General features: G+C 38.1%; 1 protein-coding gene across 2 annotated transcripts in view; it reads right to left on the bottom strand.

The window, feature by feature from the left end:
• The window catches only part of Tbc1d30 (TBC1 domain family member 30), an 89,521-nt gene extending 67,333 nt beyond the window's left edge, over positions 1-22,188 (bottom strand). The window contains exons 1-2 of one of the 2 annotated variants that reach the window (XM_033763759.1): positions 22,142-22,188; positions 18,814-18,978 (exon numbers count right to left, since the gene is read on the bottom strand). In XM_033763759.1, coding sequence (XP_033619650.1) covers positions 18,814-18,961 — 148 coding nt within the window. In that variant the 5' untranslated portion in view covers positions 18,962-18,978; positions 22,142-22,188. The remainder of the gene's footprint in view (positions 1-18,813; positions 18,979-22,141) is intronic. The other variant, XM_033763760.1, reaches the window with a different exon arrangement.
• Positions 22,189-22,197: the final 9 nt, after the last annotated feature.

Raw genomic sequence — 22,197 nt, 5'->3', positions numbered from 1 at the left:
AGTATAGTAAGAATAGGGTACAGAAGAAAAAAGGTTAGTTCATTCTAACCGACAAGGGCCAGATAAAGATCTAGTCTAGGAACACAGAGCATGTCTAATCCTCATCCCATTTTGTGACCAAAAACTTCAGAATGGCAACACCCTTGCTGTGTAAACAAAGTATACTGTGGCCTCTTTCCCCATCACTTTACCACAACAAAAATTCCTCTATCATCACATTTAAAAAGCAAAAATCTAGTTCCCTTCCCTAGTCCTGTTCGACTTCTCTCTATAATTGTATGTGTGTGCATGAGTGGGTGTTCTTGAAAATTGTTTTACAGAAAATAAAAAACTATCTCCTTGAAGGAGACTCTACCTCCGCCATCCAACAACTTCCTCTACACTGCACTCCTTTGTGAGCTCCACTCTCCCAGGGTTCTGTCCTTCCTAGTCGATCCACATTCTTCCCTAGCAGTCCTGGTGGTTCCCTGAAAGGCTCTCAGCTGTCAGCACATATGGAACCACCCACACCTTACCCAAGCCCACCTAGATTGCCCCTTTCCCCACAGCATCCTCTCTACCACTATGTAGTTGCCTTAGGAAGTAGCTGAATGTCTTTCCTCCACTCATGGGGCGCCTTCCTACGTCGGCCTCCTCCTAATACTACACAGATGCACTCACCCTCTCCAGCCTGTCCTCACTGCTGCTAAAAAGACCTCTGAAACATGAAATCCAGTCATGTCACTCGTGTGCTCTGTGATGCTGCTGCTAGAGGATACAATCTCAATTCCAGTCTCAACTACCACTTCCCTCCGGCCCCAAATCTTCTATCTGGCAACAATAAATTACTAAGAGTATCACATATACCTGCTGCTCACATAGCCTCTGCTCTGTTTTCTCTGCCTGGAATTTCTCCCACACTCCCTGCCCCTGCCCACATGGCACATTTCTTGCCATCCTCTTGAATCCTACTCCTTTGAAATGTCTCCTGATGCTTCACAGATTTTAGTGATTTCACCTTTCTTCCTCATTGATATTTTACATGTAGATCTAATTTAAAATTAATCTCCAAAAAATGTTTACTTATGATATTCTCAACTGAAGCACACAAAGGAGGAACAATCTCTTTGCATGCTTTTGGAGAAAAGTTTGCAAGCCTTTCCCAAATAGCTAAAAGAGTTTTAAATCCCTAACTGCAATTATTCAACATCTCCTCAAATAATCCCACCTCACTAGTTTTTATTTAAATGTCAAAAACCCCAGAAACCTTAAGTGACCTTTAAAAGGCACATATGAAAGTACTTGTAAAAAGGCAGACTGTGAAGCTTCATGAAGCAGCACTTATAGCACAATAGTAAAGGACACAGCCAGTGCTGTAAACATTTTCTACACTTTAACTCACTTAACTCTTGCAATAACTCCATGAAGTATTATCCTCAATTTACTGCTGAGAAAAATGAAATTCAGAGTGGTTAAGGAACTTGCATGAGATTCCACAGCTAGTTAATGGCAGAGTCAGGCTTCAAGACCAAGTGAGATGGATCCAGAACCCCGGACTCCTAACTAACATTCCCTCTTCGTGCCTATCAGTTCTCCAACAACACAACCCCAGAAGCCCAGGCTCCTCTCACCTGTCTCCCTGCCTGCCCACAGACAATGGACCTGAGCCAGTGTCCAGCCTGGCACATACTGGGGCATGGACTGTGGCCTGAAAAATGGCCCCAAAGAGGACTGTTAAGGTTTGCATAAAAAATGGCCCCCAAAATACTCATGTGTTCAAGCAGTGAGTCTTTGAGATGATTAATTTAAGAGGGCCCTAACTTCAGAAACAGATCGATCCATTGAGAAGCTTTTTGTTTTTGTTTTTTTGGTACCGGGGATTGAACTCGGGTCCTTGCACTTGCAAGGCAGGCCACCAAACCGCTGAACTAAATCCCCGGACTGAGTTGTTTTTAATTAAATGTGCTGTTAAGAGGTAGGCCCTGGTTGGAGAAAGTAGGTCACTGGACGCTTGACCTGGATGGTTATTCCTTTCCCCAGCCCCTTCCTTTCTCCCTTCTTTCCTTCCCTTTCCTCCCCTCTTCTCTCTCCCTCCTCTTCTTCCTTCCTGCTCCTACTTCTCCCTTCCTGCCCCTCCCCCTCCTCTTCCCAGGCTAGCATGAGGTGAGCAGCTTTCCCTCTCCATGCTATTTCTGCCTTAGAACCAGCCAGTCACAGACTAAAATCTCTGAAACCATGAGCCAAAATAAACCTGTTCTCCTTTAAGCTGTGTATGTTAGGTATTTTGTTGTATTTTGTTTCAGCAACAAGAAGATAACTAATATAGAAAACTGGTACCAAGAAGTGAGGATTATTGCTGTGACTGTATCTGACTATGTGGTTCAGGAACCTTCAGAACTGGTTTGGGGGAGGAGTTTGGAAAAGAGTGGAAAATCAGGGTGGACAAAGCCTAAAATGCAGTGTGCAGAACTTGATGGGTAAGAATTCAAAAGATTAGGCCTACGGTGGTGGGCTCACACTTGTAATCCCAGCATTCTGGAGGCTGAGGCCACAGGATCCCTGCAAGTTTGAGGCCAACCTGAGCTAAACAGCAAGTTGAAGGCCAGCCTGGACTACACAGCAAAATCCTATCTCAGGGAGGGGGGGAAGAATGCTGATAGGTATGCCAACAGTAAAAATGTGCTCCTAAGGATAGGAATGAATACTCTATAGGAAATTGGACTAAAGGCCATTCAAATTACATAGAATTTGTCGACATTTTGTCTGTGTCCTAAGACTATGTGCAGCTGAATTTAAAGGGTGACAGACCAAATGGAGGAAATTCAAGGCAGTACAACATTCAAGTACTGCCATGGCTATTTCTCACTGATTTTGGCCAGATCTACAGTGAAAATCTGCAGCAAAGAACAGAAATATCTGAAAAAATTTGCAGTGTAGCCAGAAAAAAAGTCTCTGTAAAGGTGGAGTAAACAAAATGCAGTCACTAAAGAGATTGGTGACAGTGAAAAGAAGCCATGGGGACCCAGGCGTGTAATGTGGGCTGGACTGGGACATGAATGCGTGCAAGGCCACGGGTGGGTGAGGGGACCCACGATCTGAGCAGCCTGCACAGTGTGATCACCACCCCAGCCTTGCAGGCCTGGCCATGGGCCAGGCCTTAGCAGGTTGATGGACTGGCAGAGCTTCCATAGCAAACTCAGATGGCCCTCCAACTGGTCCCCAGACACCGCCCTTTAAGAGAAAGGGGAAACTGTCCACAATCTGTAAAATCTTCAAGCCTTGGAAATGGAGGAAATAGAAGACCAGTGACAAATTTAGAGAATCCTCAGCAGTGTTAGAGGGGAAGCTATCCATCAGACAAAGTAGAGACGAGCTGATAAGAGGCATGATTAAGGAATTGCCTAATCAAGATGGAGATTTAACAGTTAATTCTGAAAATTTAAATGGGCACATTATACGCATCAGAGAGAAATCTACCTGAGAGGAGAATTGAGGGAAGCCTGAAGAAGGCAATTGCTCTGCATCTGAGAAAACACCACCTCAGGAGGAAAAGGCAGAAGAAAGGTAAAATAAAAAAATATTATTTCCTTTAGTTCAGCTAAACATTGAGAACCAAACTTGGGCTCCAAATAATGACTCTGAAACCAGTGGTTTGCAAAGAGAGAAATGATTAACTAGGGAAATGATATAAAATGCTTTCCTCAGGAAGATGTATCCATTTTATAAGTATATCATTTGATTTTTTATTATTAAAAAAAACTAATACAAAGTAATCATCAGAAAGAGTGGGCTCTTCAAGCTTTTGAGGTGTCTGGGAATATTCTCCTTTTCTTAGTAGCTTTCTGTCAGGACTCTAAACATGAGAAGTTTGAACAGCTTTCTCAGCTGGTTCCAACTGGCTCCAGGGAGCAACTCAATTAAAGCAATACATACCAAAGCCTACAAGGCTCCCTCTGCCTGGCACTCACTCTCTCTCTCTAGCAGGGGGACTTGGCTGGTGACGTCCACACACCCAGTATTATAAATTCCAGATGTTTATTTCTTTTCTTTTTTTTGGTACCAGGGATGGAACTCGGGTCCTTAAGCTTTCGAGGTAGGCAGCAGAACCACTGAGCTAAATCCCCGGCCCTAGATGTTTATTTCTAACAGACTCAGGAACACCTCCCAGAGATGGGAAAGATTTGATTGCTCCACCCTCTGTTCTGTGATCTGTCTGTGCGTTCCAAATTTCAAAATGTGACAAGACCCAAAGGCTTCTTTAGGGATCTTCATTTCTAGAGTGAATGTGCTGTGGTAGATCCCAATACCTGCAAAATGTATATCAAAGACCCTCAGAAATTCACTTATGCAAGCCTTAAACTGAAATCTCCCATGAAGAGGTTTTACTGGAACTTTCTAGATGACTCCATGCTACCCTGAAATGAATCCTCAGGGAATAGACTATTTCTTGTTCGGCAAAGTCTGCCTCTGAGTTGGATGGCAAAACTATCAGAACTTCTTTGGGTTTTGTAGGTATTCTGATAACTTTAGAAACTGCCAACGTGAACTTTTCGTCCTCTGTTCTTAACCTAAATCCTCCAAAGACAAAGAAAACAAAAAGGCTTTTGATGGCTTTATTAGAACTGATAATTTAAATTAAGTCCCCCACCACTTACTTACTTGTATATGTTAATTGGATCTGTTGGAAATTTATTACTTTAATATTAAGTATTCATGGAATTTTAGGTTTCTTACATTGAAGCATACTAGTTAAGCTTATGAACACTGATGAGAAATTATTAATAATATTTCTAATGAGAAAGTAGACTTAAATTTTAAAGGGATTAATGCTAGTGAGGTAATTTGTTGTTGTTGTTGTTGTTGTTGTTTAAGTCCAACTGTCCTGTATTACCAAATTGTTAAATTTCAAATCCATCTGTGGTTGCTCCTTGGTCTGTGTAGGTGCCACCATCACTCACTGAATGACTAGACTTTAAAGGAAGTGTTTCCCTTATCAATTTAATAAAAAACTGCTGACAGATTCATAATAGTTAAATCAATAGGCCATGATGGTCTAAAAAGATGATAAATCTCATAGGCCCATGAATGGTTGACAGATATTTTTGTCTTCTTATTCTTCACTTCAATTAAGTACAATCTGTTCTTTCTGATCAAACAAGGTCCAAGATAGCTGTTTCGTTGGCTAACCAGTACATAAAGAGTTGGAGATGTCTTTGGTGTTGGTGTGCCCCTAATAAGGCAGTGTGGCTTCTGTATGGTGTGTGGACAGAGCTCACACAGAACCATGCTGATAAGGAAGAGAAGTATTAGGTGTGGAAGCCATATCCTGAGACTAAAAAGAATATCATTCACAACACAAGAGCTTTTTCATTTAGTCAGAAAATCATACTATTTACACAAAAAGGCACAAACACTACCAAGGTCTCCAGAGAGTGACCACACACACACACACAACTGGTAGAATCCAAAGAGCAGAGGGAGGTGGCTCATGCTTTCCAATGAACTGGCAGAGTTCCTGTAAAGTGTGTCCATTGTTGCCCCCTTAGGGACTTACATTCCCAACTGTCACAGAAAGAACCATCTCTTCTGTCCCAGACCCAAAAGCCAAATTCCCTGGGATTTTACCTCATTATTTTATTTTTATGTGTCTGTGGTGCTATGGATCAAACCCAGGGCCTCATATGTGCTAAGTGTGTGCTTTATCACTGAGCTACATCCTCAGCCTATCTTTGGTATAATTTTAGAATTTAAAACCTTAAGCAGAAAGCAAAAAGGTTCCCCTATAATATGTCATGAACAGGAAAGATGAAACACAGAGGGCTTTCAGTACAGAAGAGAAATTAAGATGCTTGCTAAGTGCCACAAACCACTTAGCTCTCCCTTGGACAATATTATCGGACTGGGTCTCCATTCAAGGTAATGCACTATAGGTTAAAGTTACAAAGACATAGTATTTAAAGGGCAGGCTTCACAACTATACAAAAAAGACTGGCAAGTCAATATACGTTTTGTATTATATGTTAAAGTTCAATGTTGTAGCTGTGTGTCAATTTGCATTATTCTCAATCCAAATGGACTTTGGTGATGACTTGCCTCTAGTTCACATCAAGTAGGTTGGGGGGCTACTACTTAATATAAATGCTAAGCAGCTTAGTGCAGGAGAGAAGATGCATAAACAGAAAGGCAGAAGTACAGAACCACCTCTAATGAGTATTGAAAAAGTATCTCGTGCAATAAGGCTGAATAGGGACAGAAGGGAGAGAGGTCACTCTGGGTGGTCGACAGGGAATGGGAAGGGTTTCACAGCTGAGGAACTGTAAAAGTTTTATTGATTAGCTTCTGCAACTTAAACCTTTAGTATGGCAAATACCAATACTATGCAGTTTAATTAAGAGACGGGTTCAAAAAAAGGAAGTCCTCATTTCACACTCAGATAAGAAACAAAAAATTGACAATAAAATGACACTTTCCAATACTAAAATCTTTTCTTTGATTAAACATGGGAAAATGTATCCAATAAAGGCTGTCTGATCCTAAAAAAAAAAGAAGCCAGTAACTGTGCTGCACAATGATAGGAAAGATACCTTGTGGACACCTAAGGAATTGGTCAAACACCACCCACTGTAGACTTAAGGGTATAAAAGTACAAAGCAAAAGACTCACTTTGAGAAGACAGCCTCAGGGTGCCCTGCTCACTTACAGATGCTTAAGGAGGTATCTCTCTGCGTTCAGCCATCTGGGCACTCAAAAGCCACTGCAGCCATGGCCCAAGAGGGCCCAACAATGGCTTGCACTGGTGGCAAACCTTAGCATTGCTCACATAATGCTGATTGTGCAGGCATGCACAATACAAGAGTTGTGAGGTCATGGAAACTTCCATCTAGATTTCAAAAGGAAGGCCTGGGAGGCCAGGAAAGATGTGACAAGACTGAAATTCTTCCTGAAAGCCTCTAAGAGACTGACATGTGAACCCGCAGTAGAGACCCCAGAAGTTAGAGATGCCAGAAACATGGAATATCTAGAGATAATCTGCAGACAGTGCACAGACCCAGCCCAAAAGAGGCCATGTGGGCTGCAACCAGAAGACCACAGCAGCAGGGCTACTCAAGCCCTTTGGGGGTCACACGTCACTACATGCCCTAGATGCCAGGCATGAAGCTATAGGATTTAATGTTTACCCTGCTGCTTTTCAATCTTCCTTTGATCCAATTCTTTCCTACTCCCATATTCTCCCCTTATGGAACAGGAATATTTACTCTGTGCCATCATATTTTAGAATTATACAGCTTATTTGTTTTTAATAGGGGCTCACAGGTAAGTGTTTGCCTTTAATCTCAGAAGAGCCTTTGGACATGGACTGTTGAACAGCTCTTGAATTGTTGAGACTTTCAACTCTTGAAGATAAACTAAAGGCATGTTGCATAATGAGATGGACATGCACCTTTTGGGAACTAGAGCAGAATATTATATGGTTTGGATAAAAAAAAAAGTCCCCCAAAAGTCTCATGTGTTCAGAGATGGGGGCTTTCATCTCATTAGTGGATTAACACACTAATGAATTCAAAGCTGAATGTTTGGCCAGGTATGGTGGTACATGCCTGTAATACCAGTGCTTAGCGGCTAAGGCAAGTTTTGAGGCCAGCCTAGACTACATAGTGAGTTCAAAGCCAGCCTGAACTATGTAGCAAGACCATGCCCCAAAACACCAAAATACAAAAACAAAAACCAAAAAAAAAACTGATGTTTAGGAGGTAGAGCCTTGTTGGAGAATGTAAGTCATTAAGGGAACAAATTGAAGGGGTAAATTTTTGTCCCCAGGCCCTTCCTCTCTCACTGGCTCTCTTCCTGTTCTCTCTGCTTTCTGGCTGCCATGAGGTAAGCAGCTTTCCTTCTTGCCATTAGTATGCTATTTCTGCCTTGGAACCAGCCAACTATGAACTGAAACCTCTGAAACCATGATCTAAGATAAACCTTTTCTCCTTTAAGTTGTGTATGACAAGTAGTTTGCCTCAGTAACATACAAGTGACTGATTCCAGGACTGAAAAGAGAAACTATATACACAGAGACTATTTTGGACTCTGATTCTATCTTTCTACCACTCAACGACAGAACAACTCTGTATTTGATAATTCAGAAAACCTCTCACATTGTGAATCTTCTTTTCATGAAAGTTCACCAAAGACATTATATGTTTTCATGTTTTCACCTCTGCATCTAGCAGATATGCACACATAACTTCCTTAAATTTATAATATATGTATACATTTAACATGTCAAAGTATTTTCAATTCTGTCTTCAAAGCATTCCTGAAATACGGCCAATCTTATAGTGCATTTTACAGGTAAACAGGGACTCAGAAAAATGGAATAATGTGCAGATAAGACTTTAGTGTTTCATTTTAAAGACAAAATAGATGAAAATTATTCCGATTAAAATGAGGATTATTAAAATAAAATATTTATAATATTGTAATAATATTAAAATAATAAATTAAAGTAGACTTGTGTACTAATTGGAATGATCCAATAAGAGAAAAACAGATAAAAGACAAGAACAGATAACAGCTAAGAAGTGTGAGTAGGAAAGAAGATGGGTCCAGTGTACTCGAGTTCATCCTTAGTAATAAGAGGAATGCTACCAATACAAGGCAGGAAAGGCATGTTCTCTTTTGACTGCTTGTATTTTCTCCTGAAATACAAAGCAAAATTGCTGAGAGTGAGGAGAGAGAGAATGGGATACAGAATGAGAGAGAGGGAGCGTGAGGCAACCAGTAAAATACAGTGGGGCCACTGGAGGTGCCAAAGGTGTACATGAGTTTGAAGAAAGAGTAGTCAAGTAGTTGACATGGTATATTTCTCCAGCCATAGTTGGCTTTGCAGATGCATAAAAAGAATGAATAGATGTGTGTTTTATCACAACTGGACTTTTGATAGGGGAGAATGACAAACGGAGAGTGGACAAATGAGTTAAGTTTGTAATCAAGTGAATCATGGTGATGTCCATACTTTAGGCAGAATTACCAGGGAATGAAGCATTACATCTTTATTGATTACTTCTACATCAAATATGTTATAGAATAGGGATTCAAAGGAGTATAAACCATCGATCCTGTATTCAGAGGGCTGTCAATAGTCCAGGGACTTCTAGCCTTTTCTGCACATTGTATAGCCCATACAGATTAAAAATCACCAAGTTAAGATCACACTCACTGCCAACTAAATCCAAATGTCCAGAAGTGCAAGCCAAGCGTTAGTAGCTATCTTTTAGCTTTGGAAAATCAAGTGGTTCCAAAGAACAGCAAAGTGGGAACCCCAAAATTGTCTATTTCTCTGCAGAAGAGAATGGTGTTTGAAGGTTTAAGTAAAAATTCTAAAAGTAAGCATTCAGTATAAGACTATCATCTTATATTCTGCTATTGATTTAGTATCTAGCACAGGGGGAAATGCAGTTAATTGTTCTACAGAGTCAATTGTTTTGGAGAAAAATCATTCAAATTAGCCTCACAGGGCCGGGGATTTGGCTCAGCGGTTCGGTGGCCTGCCTTGCAAGCACAAGGACCTGAGTTCAATCCCCAGTACCAAAAAAAAAAAAAAAAAAAAAAACGAAACAAATCAAATTAGCCTCACATTTATGCTTAGGATAAAAACACTTCAAATTCTGAGGCATTAGTGATAATCTCTTGCTCATTACTACATTCCCAGTACCTATAATTATGTCTGTTAGATCATAAATGTACAATTAGTATTTATTGAATGTAGGATTTTTTTAAACGTAGTGTGGAAATGCTTCTTTCTAAAAAATACAAAATGATAAAATACCCCCTTTTAGTAGTATTATTTCTTTCATATGTTGTCTATCCTGCTATCATTTTTAGTTTTATCAGCTAATTTACAGGCTGCCCTTCAAGGGTGAGACAACAATGAAAACAAACTTCCTAAAAAGGGCTTAGAGAGAGAGAATGCTCCCTCTGCTGGCTGTCGCTGACAATGAGGGCACCAAGCAGGTCAGTCCTAGATGAGTCACCAGCCAGCAACAGCAGTGGTTTTTCACTTTCGTTCTTCACTGTGCTCAACCAAGTTTGTGGGTAAATAGAAATTTTTTTTTTTTTTTTTTTGTACAGGGGATTGAACTCGGGACCTTACTTGAGAGGCAGGCGGCGGCACCACTGAGCTAAAAATCCCCGGCCCCAGTAGAAATCATTTTTAAATTATCTTCTAACCCTCCTCATGAGAGTGATGGCAGATCCTGAGTTGAGAAGTGTTTGCCGGATATTGCACAGTCTGTGCAGACTGGAGCAGCATGGCTCAGAACAGCGGTGTAGAGGGTAGTCAACACACACTTCCTGCTATCCAGCCACCCTTCCAACGTAGGGACAGAAGGCCCCCAGAGACCTGGTTCAATTCTTATCTGTACTTGCTTATCTCCTAAGGTACTGATGGAATGCCTGTTCCTCCCTCCATGCTCTCAGAAATGTTGTGCTTTGACCTACTTCTAAGAGCAGCAGCAAGGCCATCTCGAGCTGTGAATCAAAAATAATAAGCACGCTACTTTCTAACCTAGATGAGTATTCAGTAGCTGGTCCAAATAATCTCCTAACAGATATCACAAGCTTCCTTTATAACCATGCCCTCTGACTCCCCCCAGAAAGACTCCTGTGAACTCTCAGGGGAACCCAACATCAGACCCAAAGACAGTGGTTTACCTTCTGAGGGCTTTTATCTAGTAGCAACATTACTCTTTCCCTACACAACCAGGCTTAGTCAGTTTTTCAGAACCATATATTTCTTGGGAAAGGGAAAAAGTACAAAAAAATACAGGAAGGGGAAAATGCATAAAGAAAAACATGATGATAACAGTTAACACAGAGGCAGAGGACAGGAGAGATATCACCCAAGGAGAAGCACACAGGGAGCTTTCAATGTACCAGTAATAGTTGTTTCTAAGGGCCGAGGATTTAGCTCAGGGGTTCTGCTGCCTGCTTGCAAACACAAGGTCCTGAGTTCAATCCACAGTACCAAAAAAAGTTATACAAAAAACTTTAAGTAGCTCAGTGGTTCTGGTGTCTGCCTTCCAAGCTCAAGGGCCCGAGTTCAATCCATGGTATCAAAAACCAAAACTTTCAGCAAGCATTGTACTTTAAATGATTTAAAAAAAAAAAAACTTTCCTTTTGAAGTTGAACATGAAGAGAAAATTTCTACCCCATTACCACTATTTCTATTTGATGTTGTCTAGAAGTCCTCACCAGTACAGAAGGAAAGAAAAAAAACTCAAAGAGGGATAAAGAAAACCAACAATGGGCTGGGGATTAAGCTCAATGGTGCTGCTGCCTGCCTCACAAGCCCCAGGTCCTGAGTTTGAGTCCCGGTACCAAAAAAGAAAACCATCAAACCAACAGTATTCACAGAAGATAAAAACTGTATACTTAGGAAATTCAAAAGAATTTACAGATAAATTATTGGAATCAAGAAGATCACCAGATAACAAATCAACATAGAAAACTATATTTCCATGTGCCAGTAAAAAATAGAAAATTAACTTTTAAAAAATCAATTTAAAATACTGTCCAGAAACATCAACTCTGTAAGAATATATATTGGTGGGAGTGCAGACTGGTGCAACCACTATGGAAATCAATATGGAGATACCTCAAAGAGCTGGGATTAGAGGTTCCATTTGACCCAGCCATCCCTCTGCTGGGTATCTTTCCAAAAGAATTAAAAGAATCATATCACAGTGATATATGTGCACCTATGTTTACAGCAGCACAGATTGTAATAGCTAAAACTTGGAAACAGCCCATTTGCCCATCAGCTGGAGACTGAATAAAGAAGATGTGGTTTTTCTATAAAATGGAATACTACTCAGCCATAAAGAATGAGAAATTAGATTCATTCATAGGAAAATGGATACATATTGAGGATACACTCCTAAGTGAAATAAATAAGTCACACATGTGAAAATACTGAATAGTTTCTCTGGTGTGAAAAACTATAAGGGTACATAAGATCCTAATGATATAATTGACAATGTGAAATAGGAAGAAAAGGGCTAAAGGTGGAGGAAAAGTGAGAAGGGTAGGAGAAACATAATAAGGAAAAAGAAAAAAATGAGAAAATGAAAAAATGGAAATAAAGTATTTGTAAATAAGGAAGGGAGGAGGGTGTGAAGGGAGGGCAGGGACAAGGGGAAAAAATGAGAACCAAGACCTGTCATGTAAAGGTAAAAGATCCCAATGATGAATGTAATTGTACTGTATACCTCAAATGTACCAATAAACTCAATCAGAGAAAAAAAGAATATATTTGGGAAAAGATATATAATACCTCTAAAAAAACTATATTGTTAAATTTTTAAATACTGTTGGGATATACCACATTTATGGAATAAAAGACCAAACGTTATTAAGACAGCAATTCACCACAAAAAACCTAGAGTAGTCAAAACAATCTTGAAAAAGAGCAAGGTATAAGGACATAATCAAATATTAAGCGTTATAATAAAACACAATTATTTAAACATTGTCTCATTGGCTCAGGGACAAATAAAAACAACAAAACAGAGAAAGAGCCAAGAAGTAGATCCATACGCCTACAGCAACCTGATATTACACAGATGATGTCACAGAGTAGGGTTAAAAGGACAGCCTCATTAATAAACAGGGCTGGGTCACTTAGCTACACATATGAAAAATTGAAATTTGACTCCTATCTCATATAATAAAAATAAAGTTAATCAATTCCCAGGCGGAGTTAGATCTAAGTATAAAAACAAGATAATAAAGCTTCTAACCTGGGGATGTAACTCAGTGGTAGAGTGTCTGCTCAGCATGCAAAGGCCTTGGGTTCAATCTCAGCACCACACACACAAATAACTAAATTAAAAATAAACCTTCTAGAAATTAACATATCTTCATGCATTAAGGGTTAAAAAAAAACTTTCAAAAAGGATAGAAAAAGCACCAGCCATAAATGCAGATCTGGCTCCAGAATTTGTGGTGCCCCTATTCATACACTGTTAAGAACTTAAGACAGCAACAGGAGAGTATTAAACTAAGTGTGAGACCCTACTGACATGGGACTTCCTGTGACCACACAGGCCACATTGCCCATGAAAGCTACACTGCAAAAAGCTAAAAGGTTGATAAATGAGATTATAAAAGTCAAGAAGTATTGCTCATTAAATGACAATTTTAAGGGAATAGAGGCAAGCCAAAAAGAAAATCAAAAGAGAGATTTGTAATACATATAACCAACAAAAGTTCAAATTTAGAATATATAAAACCACTGACAAATATATAAGAAAAAGGTTGAAATCCAATAGGGAAATGGACAAGAGGGGCCTCTACAGGAATCTAAAAACATGGAGATTGGAATAGCCAACATATGAAAAGATGCTGAATCACATGAGCAAAGTGAAAACAAAAATCACACAGCCATTATACACTCAGTTAAAATTTAAGACTGTCAATACCAATAAACAACTCCAAATCCACCTGCTCCTTTTCCTTCTGTAGTACTCATCACCTTCTTAAATGTATAAATAGGAGTTATTTATTGATTCCTAATGTGCATAGGATTCAAGAAGGCTAAGGATAGGATATTTTTTGGGCTGAGGATTTAGCTCAGTGGTGCCAGCACCTGCCTCACAAGTGCAAGGACCTGAGTTTGATCCCCAGTACCAAAAAAAAAAAAAAAAAATGAAGGAAAGTGAACTGTGGGACTTTCTGGAACCGTGGGAAAAAGAAATCTGGTCTTTCCATAAGACTGCTGAATTGGAGCTGCTATTGGGCTCTTTTGGTGTTGTGCAATACAGAGGAAAGTAAAGGTAGATGAAATCACATTCTCAATTTGTTTGAGCATCTGTACCTTATTTACCTATATCTAAAAGCACAGTCCTGTACTTTTAAGTAGGTATGCCAATCAATTTCTTTTATTTTATAATCATTTTGAATAGTGTTGCTGTTCTTGTGACTGAAAGAAAATTCTTCACTATTACAATGCTGTAAGACTGAAAACTAAATTTTTATTTTTGTCATTAGAAGTTATGTTTATGAGTAATTTGTATCAATGAAACAAGCTAATGTTATGTTACATGAAAAAGATAGGATATAGAAATGTTATACACTACAGCGACTTTTGAAAAACTGCATATAAAAACCTTGATATTCTAAAATATGAAGGGATTGTCTTTAGAAAATGATTTTTTTCTTTTTACACTTCTGTGTTTTTCAAAGTTCCTAAAAGTATATTATAATTCAACACTTTTTATTAAAATATAATTCACAGCATAAAAGTCACCCCTTTTAACTGTACATACTAGTGATAGTCACAAAACTGTGCAACCATCCCACTATCTAATTCAAAAACAATCTCATCACTCCAATAAGAAACTCATACATTAGCAATCACTCCCCATTCCTGGCAGCTACTAATATATTTTCTGCCACTATGGATTTGCCTGTTCTGGACATCTGAAACAGAATCATACAGTACGTAGATTTAGAATGTTTTCAGTGTTTATTTTAGAACGTATTCAGTGTTGCCACATTAATCGGTACTTCATTCTTTTTACGGCAAATTAACAATTCATTGTATGGCTAATACCACATTTTGTTTATCAGTTTACCCATTAACCCATTGATAGATTTTGTTTCTACTGTTTGGCTATTATGAGTGATACTGCTATGAGCATTTTCATACATGGTGTTTATGGAAACATTTCCTCAATTCCCTTGGATAGATATTTAGGAACAGCTGGACGTATTTTGTAATTTTAAAATACGCAAAGAATTCTTTGTAAGTGAAAATTGTTCACTTTCAGAGCCATCAAAGGCACAGAGAAACAAAAGGTCACTCACCTATTTGACAAGATACCAGTCTGAGAAAATCATTTAAAATAGTTATATTCAGGATGCCAAAATGAGGTTGTAAACCGTCTAAAACTACTGTATTTACTGGCACAACTAAAATAAAGATAATATTTTATGTATATTCATTTTTTTGTTCATGTTTTCTCATCCCATTTTTTAAGAGGCAGCTAGGTTTTAGTACATGGTATAATACCAATTTACAAACACAATCAATTTCACTTAAATATTTACTATACCAAGGCAGAAAACTGTAAAACTATACAATGTTAATAATTAATATGGTCTCCCTCTGCTTTCAGGAAAAACAGGTTAAGCAAACCACATAAAATTCTTCACATCAAAATCAACCTCTTGACCAAATTACTTTTTTCTTTTCATTGTCTTGAAGCCTTTTGATGGATTTTACCACAAACCTTGCTACAGTTATTCTATATAATCCATTTAGCCAAGTAAAGATATAGTAAATAAAGTACATCTAGCTAAGATAAAATTATATTACATATAAGTAATTTTATATTTAAGTTATGCAGAAGCAGCCCATTCTAATAAACCTTTTCATGTTACAAATTTTTTTGTCCTTTGCATGTTATAAATTTCTTATTGCTGAGTCATATGCCAATAATATTACAGAGTAATCTAATCGCTAAGAAAAAGTAGAAACTTTTATGTTATAGTTTATGGTGGAAAGGATTTTTGAGGCTCTTTTTTTTTTTGAGGCTCTTATTTTTACATTCCTTCTCAATCATCACTGGCTGTGTCATTTTTGACAATTTACTTAACCTTTCTGAATATTGATATTTTATAAAATGTGCCTAAAGATACATGTTCTGGGACTTATTATGAGAAAGGAAAGCAATAATTTGGCATAAGGCATGTAAATAATAAATTATGACAGCTGCTGTTATTCTTATTTTTAAATTTTATTATCAGTAGTAAGCTGGATATACCAACAGTTTTCCTCATTTGAATATATAGCGAAATATACCCTTCTATTTGACAATGATCTACAGGGCTGGAGGTTTAGCTCAGTGGTCCCGTTGCCTGCCTCTCAAGCACAAAGTCCTGAGTTTGATCCCCGGTACCAAAAAAAAAAAAAAAAAAAAAAAAAAAAAAAAAAAAAAAGACAATGATCCTGCTTTTCTTATGCCCACCTCAATTTTTTGTTTGTTTATTTTATTTTTTGTAGTACTAGGGATTAAACCCAGGGCCTTCACATCAAGCTACATACCCAGACCTTTTCTATTTTATTTTGAGGCAGGGTCTTGCTAAGGCACTAAGTTGCCCAGGCTGGGGTTGAACTTTCTATTCCCATTTCAGCTGTCCAGAAGGGTATGGGATTACAAAAATGTGCTACCATACTCAGTCCTACCCTAGTTTTAAAGCAAAGAGATACTACCATAAAGTTTAGTGTAAGAGCCCATAAAGTCTAAGTGGTTATATCATTGATGTTAGAAATAAAAATGATTTAGTCATTTTGATTCATAATCCACATTTAACTCTAATTTCTTATTTCAAAATTATATTCCCTTTGGTATATTGATGAGAAATAACCCATTTTCATAAAAACCTGAAAATATTTGATTCTATTGCATGCTATGGAAAAGCAAAAGTCACTTATGCAAAGATTTATGAGCATCAAATTCATATGAAGCAGAAATAAGGATTATTTTGAATATTAAAACAAACAAGTAAATATGTTCTATTTGAATACATCACACTATATACTACTAGAAATAAAGCCTGATTGTTCAGTGTTAGAGTAAAATCTCAATTCTTCAAAACTCTCTATATATTTTTAAATTATTAATGGACTTTGAGGAAAGAAGCAAAATATGCAACTAGTGGAATTGGGTATTTAGGTACAAGATATCTAACATTAAGAATCCTGAATTGGATAAATAACAGTCAAATTTTTGACACTGGGTATATTATACTAAAGTACTATATGACAATAATCATTCTAATGCAGTTGTTTATTAACAACATTCTGTTCAATTTAATAGAGTCATATTAACAAGGTAGGAATTCAACTCTCAAGAAAAGGTGCCAGACAACCTCATATCCTCTGAAATGCAAAATCCTAGCTGGAATTGAGAGACAAGCCCTAACATACATAAAAAATATACATTCACAGATTCACAAGCGAAGCTGAGTGCTTATGGGAATATTTCTCTAAAAAGACATAAATGCCAGTCTTCCTATTAATCAAGCAAATTTAAATTTTAAATGATCATCAGTCCCTAGTGACCACTGGAGACTCCACTAATCCATGATCATGTCATAGCTTGATATTTCTCTGTCTTCTGATTCCTGCTCAATCCTCTCTTACACTCTCTCATTCAACAAAATTCCACACATTTACAGAAATACATTTGAAGGAGAAAAAAAATCAATAAGGAATCTCATGATAGAAGGGAAAAATAATAATTTTCATTTGATGTTTGAATCATCAGGACCCATGAAAAACTATCAAATACTTTTACCACAGGTCAACTTTTATAGATAAGGTATTAAGTGTGCACATATACACACACACACGCATTTCCTTCTCTTGCTATTTCAGATAGGTGCCTGATTCTCAAGAACACCCTATTCAAGGGCTGAGGATTTAGCTTCGTGGTTCTTCCACCTGCCTCACAAGCACAAGGACCTGAGTTCGATCTTCAGTATTAAAAAAAAAAAAAAAAATTGGCAGGGATTTAGCTCAGTGGTGCCACTGCCTGGTTTCCAAGTGCAAGATCCCAAGTTTGATCCCTGATACCAAAAAAAAAACACCCTATTCAAAGACAGTTTCTTCAATTATATTCCTGCTTGATATAGGCCATAATAATACCTTTATGATAATCACCTGCATCCTGTGTAATATTCTATAAAACTTCCTTCAGTGAAAAACACAAATCATAGTTTGGGGATGGCAAATAACAATATAATAAGAGAACAAGGAGCTGGAGACTTAGCTCAGTAGTTCTGCCACCTGCCTCACAAGCGCAAGGTCCTCAGTTTAATCCCCAGTACGAAAAAGAAAAGGAAAAAGAAAATAGACTTTTCTTTCAATGATAAACATTAAAATAGTACAGTATTTAAATTATTATTACCTGAAATTAGTCAAGCCCTAAGAATTCTTTCATTAAAAGCAAACATATCTTAATTTGAATTTTTTTAAAGCTGTAGGATATATTAATTTACATATAAAATGCGAGAGTAAAGGAGTAATAAAGGGCAACTTTCACATGCACTTGAATAGCCACCACAGGCATTTTATTAAAACATATCACTTGTGCCTATTTTTACCATACCTGAACACACTGATCTGCCATGCTGCATGTTAATAAAGAATGCAAAATAGAAATAGGGAAATGTTAGCAGAATAAAACTCAAAACTATTGCATAGAGAATTATAAAATTAAGTCACAAGTTTTTTATCTAGTCTTTATGATGGATGAGTAATTTAACAGTTTATTTTTAACTCAATTAACAAATCACACAGCTCTTAGTTTTAATTGGATTACCCAAGAGACAGGCTTCATTGTTAAAATATTTTGCCCTTTTCAGATTTCATAGCAATTTGCAAGATCCTATTATGAAAGTCTCCTTCAGGTCAACTGGTTAATTCACTTATTAGGGCAACATAGTGATTAAGGGAAAAAAAGATATGCCTTTTAGATTATGTCTATTCAATGCTGTTTTAAAAAGAAAGAATTTAATTAGCATAGCATGAAAATAACCATTGGCAAAATGAAGCAATACCTCAAAGTAGGATAACAAAACAAAGGTTGTAATATTAGACGTTAAGTATTCATTTTAATTGAAAAAATAGGAAGCTGTCTGAGTTGTCCTTAGTTTTGAGAGAACAAGCTTCCATGCTGAACTTTTCAAAATAATAAAAAACACATTGACTACACTACCTCCACTAGCATTGCAGTTAAATGGAACAAAAGGACTAATCCCACTCCAGTACTTACTTCTCTTCGGTGACACAGCCTGCAAGCAGGCGGTCATGATGTCACAGTTCCTCTGTACTTTATTCAGGAGCCTATCTTTCTGCTTCAGTTGCCGAAGTAACTTTGCTGACTGAATGCCAATTCTATACTTCAGCTCTCGGAGGATCATCTTCAATTCATTAGAGTCTAGCAGTAAAGAAAATAAAAACAAAATAATAAATACGCTAAGAGGAATACAAATCCCAACGTGACACTAGCAAAAGATAAATGTCTAGGACATCTGTTTAAACCTCCAGTTATAGGTTCTTGCCTTAGATTACATGTATATATCCAGGTGATATATTCTGATCAAATAAGTCACCCATTGAGTCCTTTCCCTGTCCAAATACTGTAAGATAAATGTGAGTTAAATACAGTAAGACAAGTTTTAACCTTGAAGCTACCTGTAACATGTCCATGCTTGGCTCCTATTGTAGTTAACTTTCATTGCCTGAAAACTGGCTTGTACATTTTAGATTATCAAACTACTCTGGGGGTGAGTCTGCAAGACAAGAATCTTTTTAAATCTTTTATATTAATGATAAATTTAACAGCTGGCAATTTTTTAAGCACTCATCTTTGTAAATTACCAGTTAAGAGTCAATAATTTTACCACATTTTATAATGTGTTGATACTGGTTTTGCTTTAAATGTACAGTCCCCCAGTAGCCTATCTACGAAGTACAATACTTCATTTTAAGAACTCAATACTTTTTCATATATGGTAGAAAACACATTTCCTTTAAACAGATAAATTAAAATGTCTATATTCTTCAAATTATCATTCATAACAGTATGAGATGATATAAAAATTCATCTCATTTTTCATCACTCTTAAGGTACAGTACCTAGAAATCTGTAATTCTCTGAATTATATGTTCTTCATAATTTTCAGACCTGAGTGTGGAAATGTCCTCACAGCAATATCTGCTAGGATGTAAATATCCTATGGATATAAACAACATCTGAGTAGTTCACACCAGCCACATCCCCTCTAACTGAAAAAAATGAAATTGCCATCTGAAAAACTGAGACCAATTTACTCTCTAAGGAATTCCAGAATGTATGATAATAAAAATTTCTAATAGCCACACCTGGTGACATATGCCTATAATCCTAACGCTAAGGAGGCTGAGGCAGGAGGATCACAGTAAGATCGAGGCCAGCCTGGGCTGGGCTGCCTAGTGAGAACCTGTCTCTCTCAAAGCACACACTCACATAAATACACACACACAAAAAAAAAAAAAAACCTAACATTCATTAAGCACTTCACATACATCAGCTTATGTACTTCTCACCATAGCCATCGAGATAGGTAATAATATTATTATTATTCCTCTTTACAGGAAAATGAGACCAAAGGATGTTAAATAGCAAGGTCACACAGCTAGTAAGGAACCATGGCAGGAGATCAACCCAGGAGTCCAGCTCCAAAGTTCATCCTCCTCACCATGGAAACACTGACAGTCCAGATTTCCTGAGGAACCATTTTGATACCTCACCTGAACAAAGGACCTGCACATATTAAATACCTAAACAGGTGCCACATTAGCACTACAGCAAAATTCCTAACAGTGAGGAGAATTAATGCACAGGTCATCTGTATTATATGAGACTCTTAACTGACTGCAGAGTAGTCATTAGGAGGGATATCTTGACCCTGAAAAAAATCACCTAACAAGCAACATTATTTAAGCAGACAACTGTATCTATCACCTGATTCTTTAATCCTAGCATCCTAGTGATGTTTATCAACAGAGATTGTGTGCCATTAGAGTATGGCGCCTTGTTCACTTTAAAAGGCTTGATTACAAGAAAAGAAAAGATCAGCTGGCAACTAGGCAGGCAATAAGAATGAAACTGGGGCAAAATGGACTCTCACAGGTCTTGTCAACGATTGCAGAATGGTCGTTTATACGAAGTCCTCTTATAAAGCTTCACCATTTCCTTCTTCTCTAAACTTTGGCTTGCCAATTCCTCTCTTGCAAAAGGAAATTACTAATCCCCCAAATCCCTCAGTAAGTAAAAGTGAATAGTCTTGTGGTAAGAGAAAGGCAAGTCAATTCTTCAGAACTGATTCTGTTGGAGTCTGAAAGAATTGTCACCCTATGGAACTTTTGGCATGAGAAACAGCCAAATATGAAGTGAAGTGGCACAACTCCAACCAAAGTCCTACACAGAGGGAAGAAGGTAGAAGCCACTTGCAACAATCATCTACAGGAAAAAAATCTTCACCAGGAAGCCAAAAGAGGAAGCTAAAAGCTGTTTGCATAGACAGGCTGGAGAAAGCAGACAGATTTATTTCCCACACCTGCCGGTCAGCTACCATCAACAGCTAGACTGATTTTACAATGAGAAGACAGGAGACCATTATACAATAACCTGTCTTTCATTTCTCCCCTGGCAATTTAGCACAAAGTCATTATTCCCAAGAAAGGTTATCGTGACTTAGCTTCTATTTTCCACTCAACAAATTTTGTAAATTGAGGTCAGGCTACATTTATGCAAATAAAAAGTAATAACTGTTAGTGTTTGAAAGACAAGCACTGATGAGCATTTGAGGAAAAAAAAATCAGGACATGAGCTTCAGAATTTGATAAGAAAAGCAACAAAATCAGCCTCTCCCAGGTGAAACTAGGCTTTTTTTCTCAGAACGACCTCTCCGTGCCAACTGAAGGTGCCAGCAGTCAAATTCTGTAAAGAAGCCAATGCTTGCAGAGTCTCCACTAATCCACAGAGAGAACAGAACAAAACAACACAATAAACACCTAGTGAGTTGCTTGGATCCTTAAGTTCTGGCAGAAATGGAATTCACACGCTGTGTTTCAAAACTGCATTATCGAATTATTCTGCCTCACTAATAACTGTCCAAGTGGTGTGGCTAGATAGGACGGGCTTTAAAAAAAAGAAAAAAGAAACAAAAAGAGAAAGAAAGACAGACCGACCGACCGACCTAGGAGTCGCCTCTATTCTCCCAGCGTCCTATGGGAACCTCCAGGTACACGCATCAGAAACCACAAGAAACTCCGAAACTATCCTAGCACCTGTCGGCCGAAAGTAGAATCCGGACTGCCTCTCCCCTTGGGACTCCACAAACACTTGGGGGATGAGGAAGGGGAAAGCCAACCATTCCAACCACTGATACTCTAAGCGAGCCTGGAGAGAGGTTAAGAGGGGCGGAGGCAGAAGTCTGAGTATAGTCAAGAACCGGCAGGACAGGCATCAGATCCCAGGGAACTCCCCGAACTCACAGCGCGCGCTCGGCCGATCCGCCCCGGTGCGCACAGGCGTCCTCCTCCCCGACCCTCACCTTTCTGCCGCAGGTACTGCAGCTGGAGCCGCTGGCTGGGACCCGTAGCCGGCCGG

This window comes from Fukomys damarensis, unplaced genomic scaffold, assembly GCF_012274545.1.
Source record: "Fukomys damarensis isolate Sample0158 unplaced genomic scaffold, DMR_v1.0_HiC HiC_scaffold_15, whole genome shotgun sequence".
NCBI classification, from domain to species: domain Eukaryota; kingdom Metazoa; phylum Chordata; class Mammalia; order Rodentia; family Bathyergidae; genus Fukomys; species Fukomys damarensis.
Note: the sequence above shows the minus strand (reverse complement) of the source record. Positions and strands in the feature narration are given on the sequence as shown.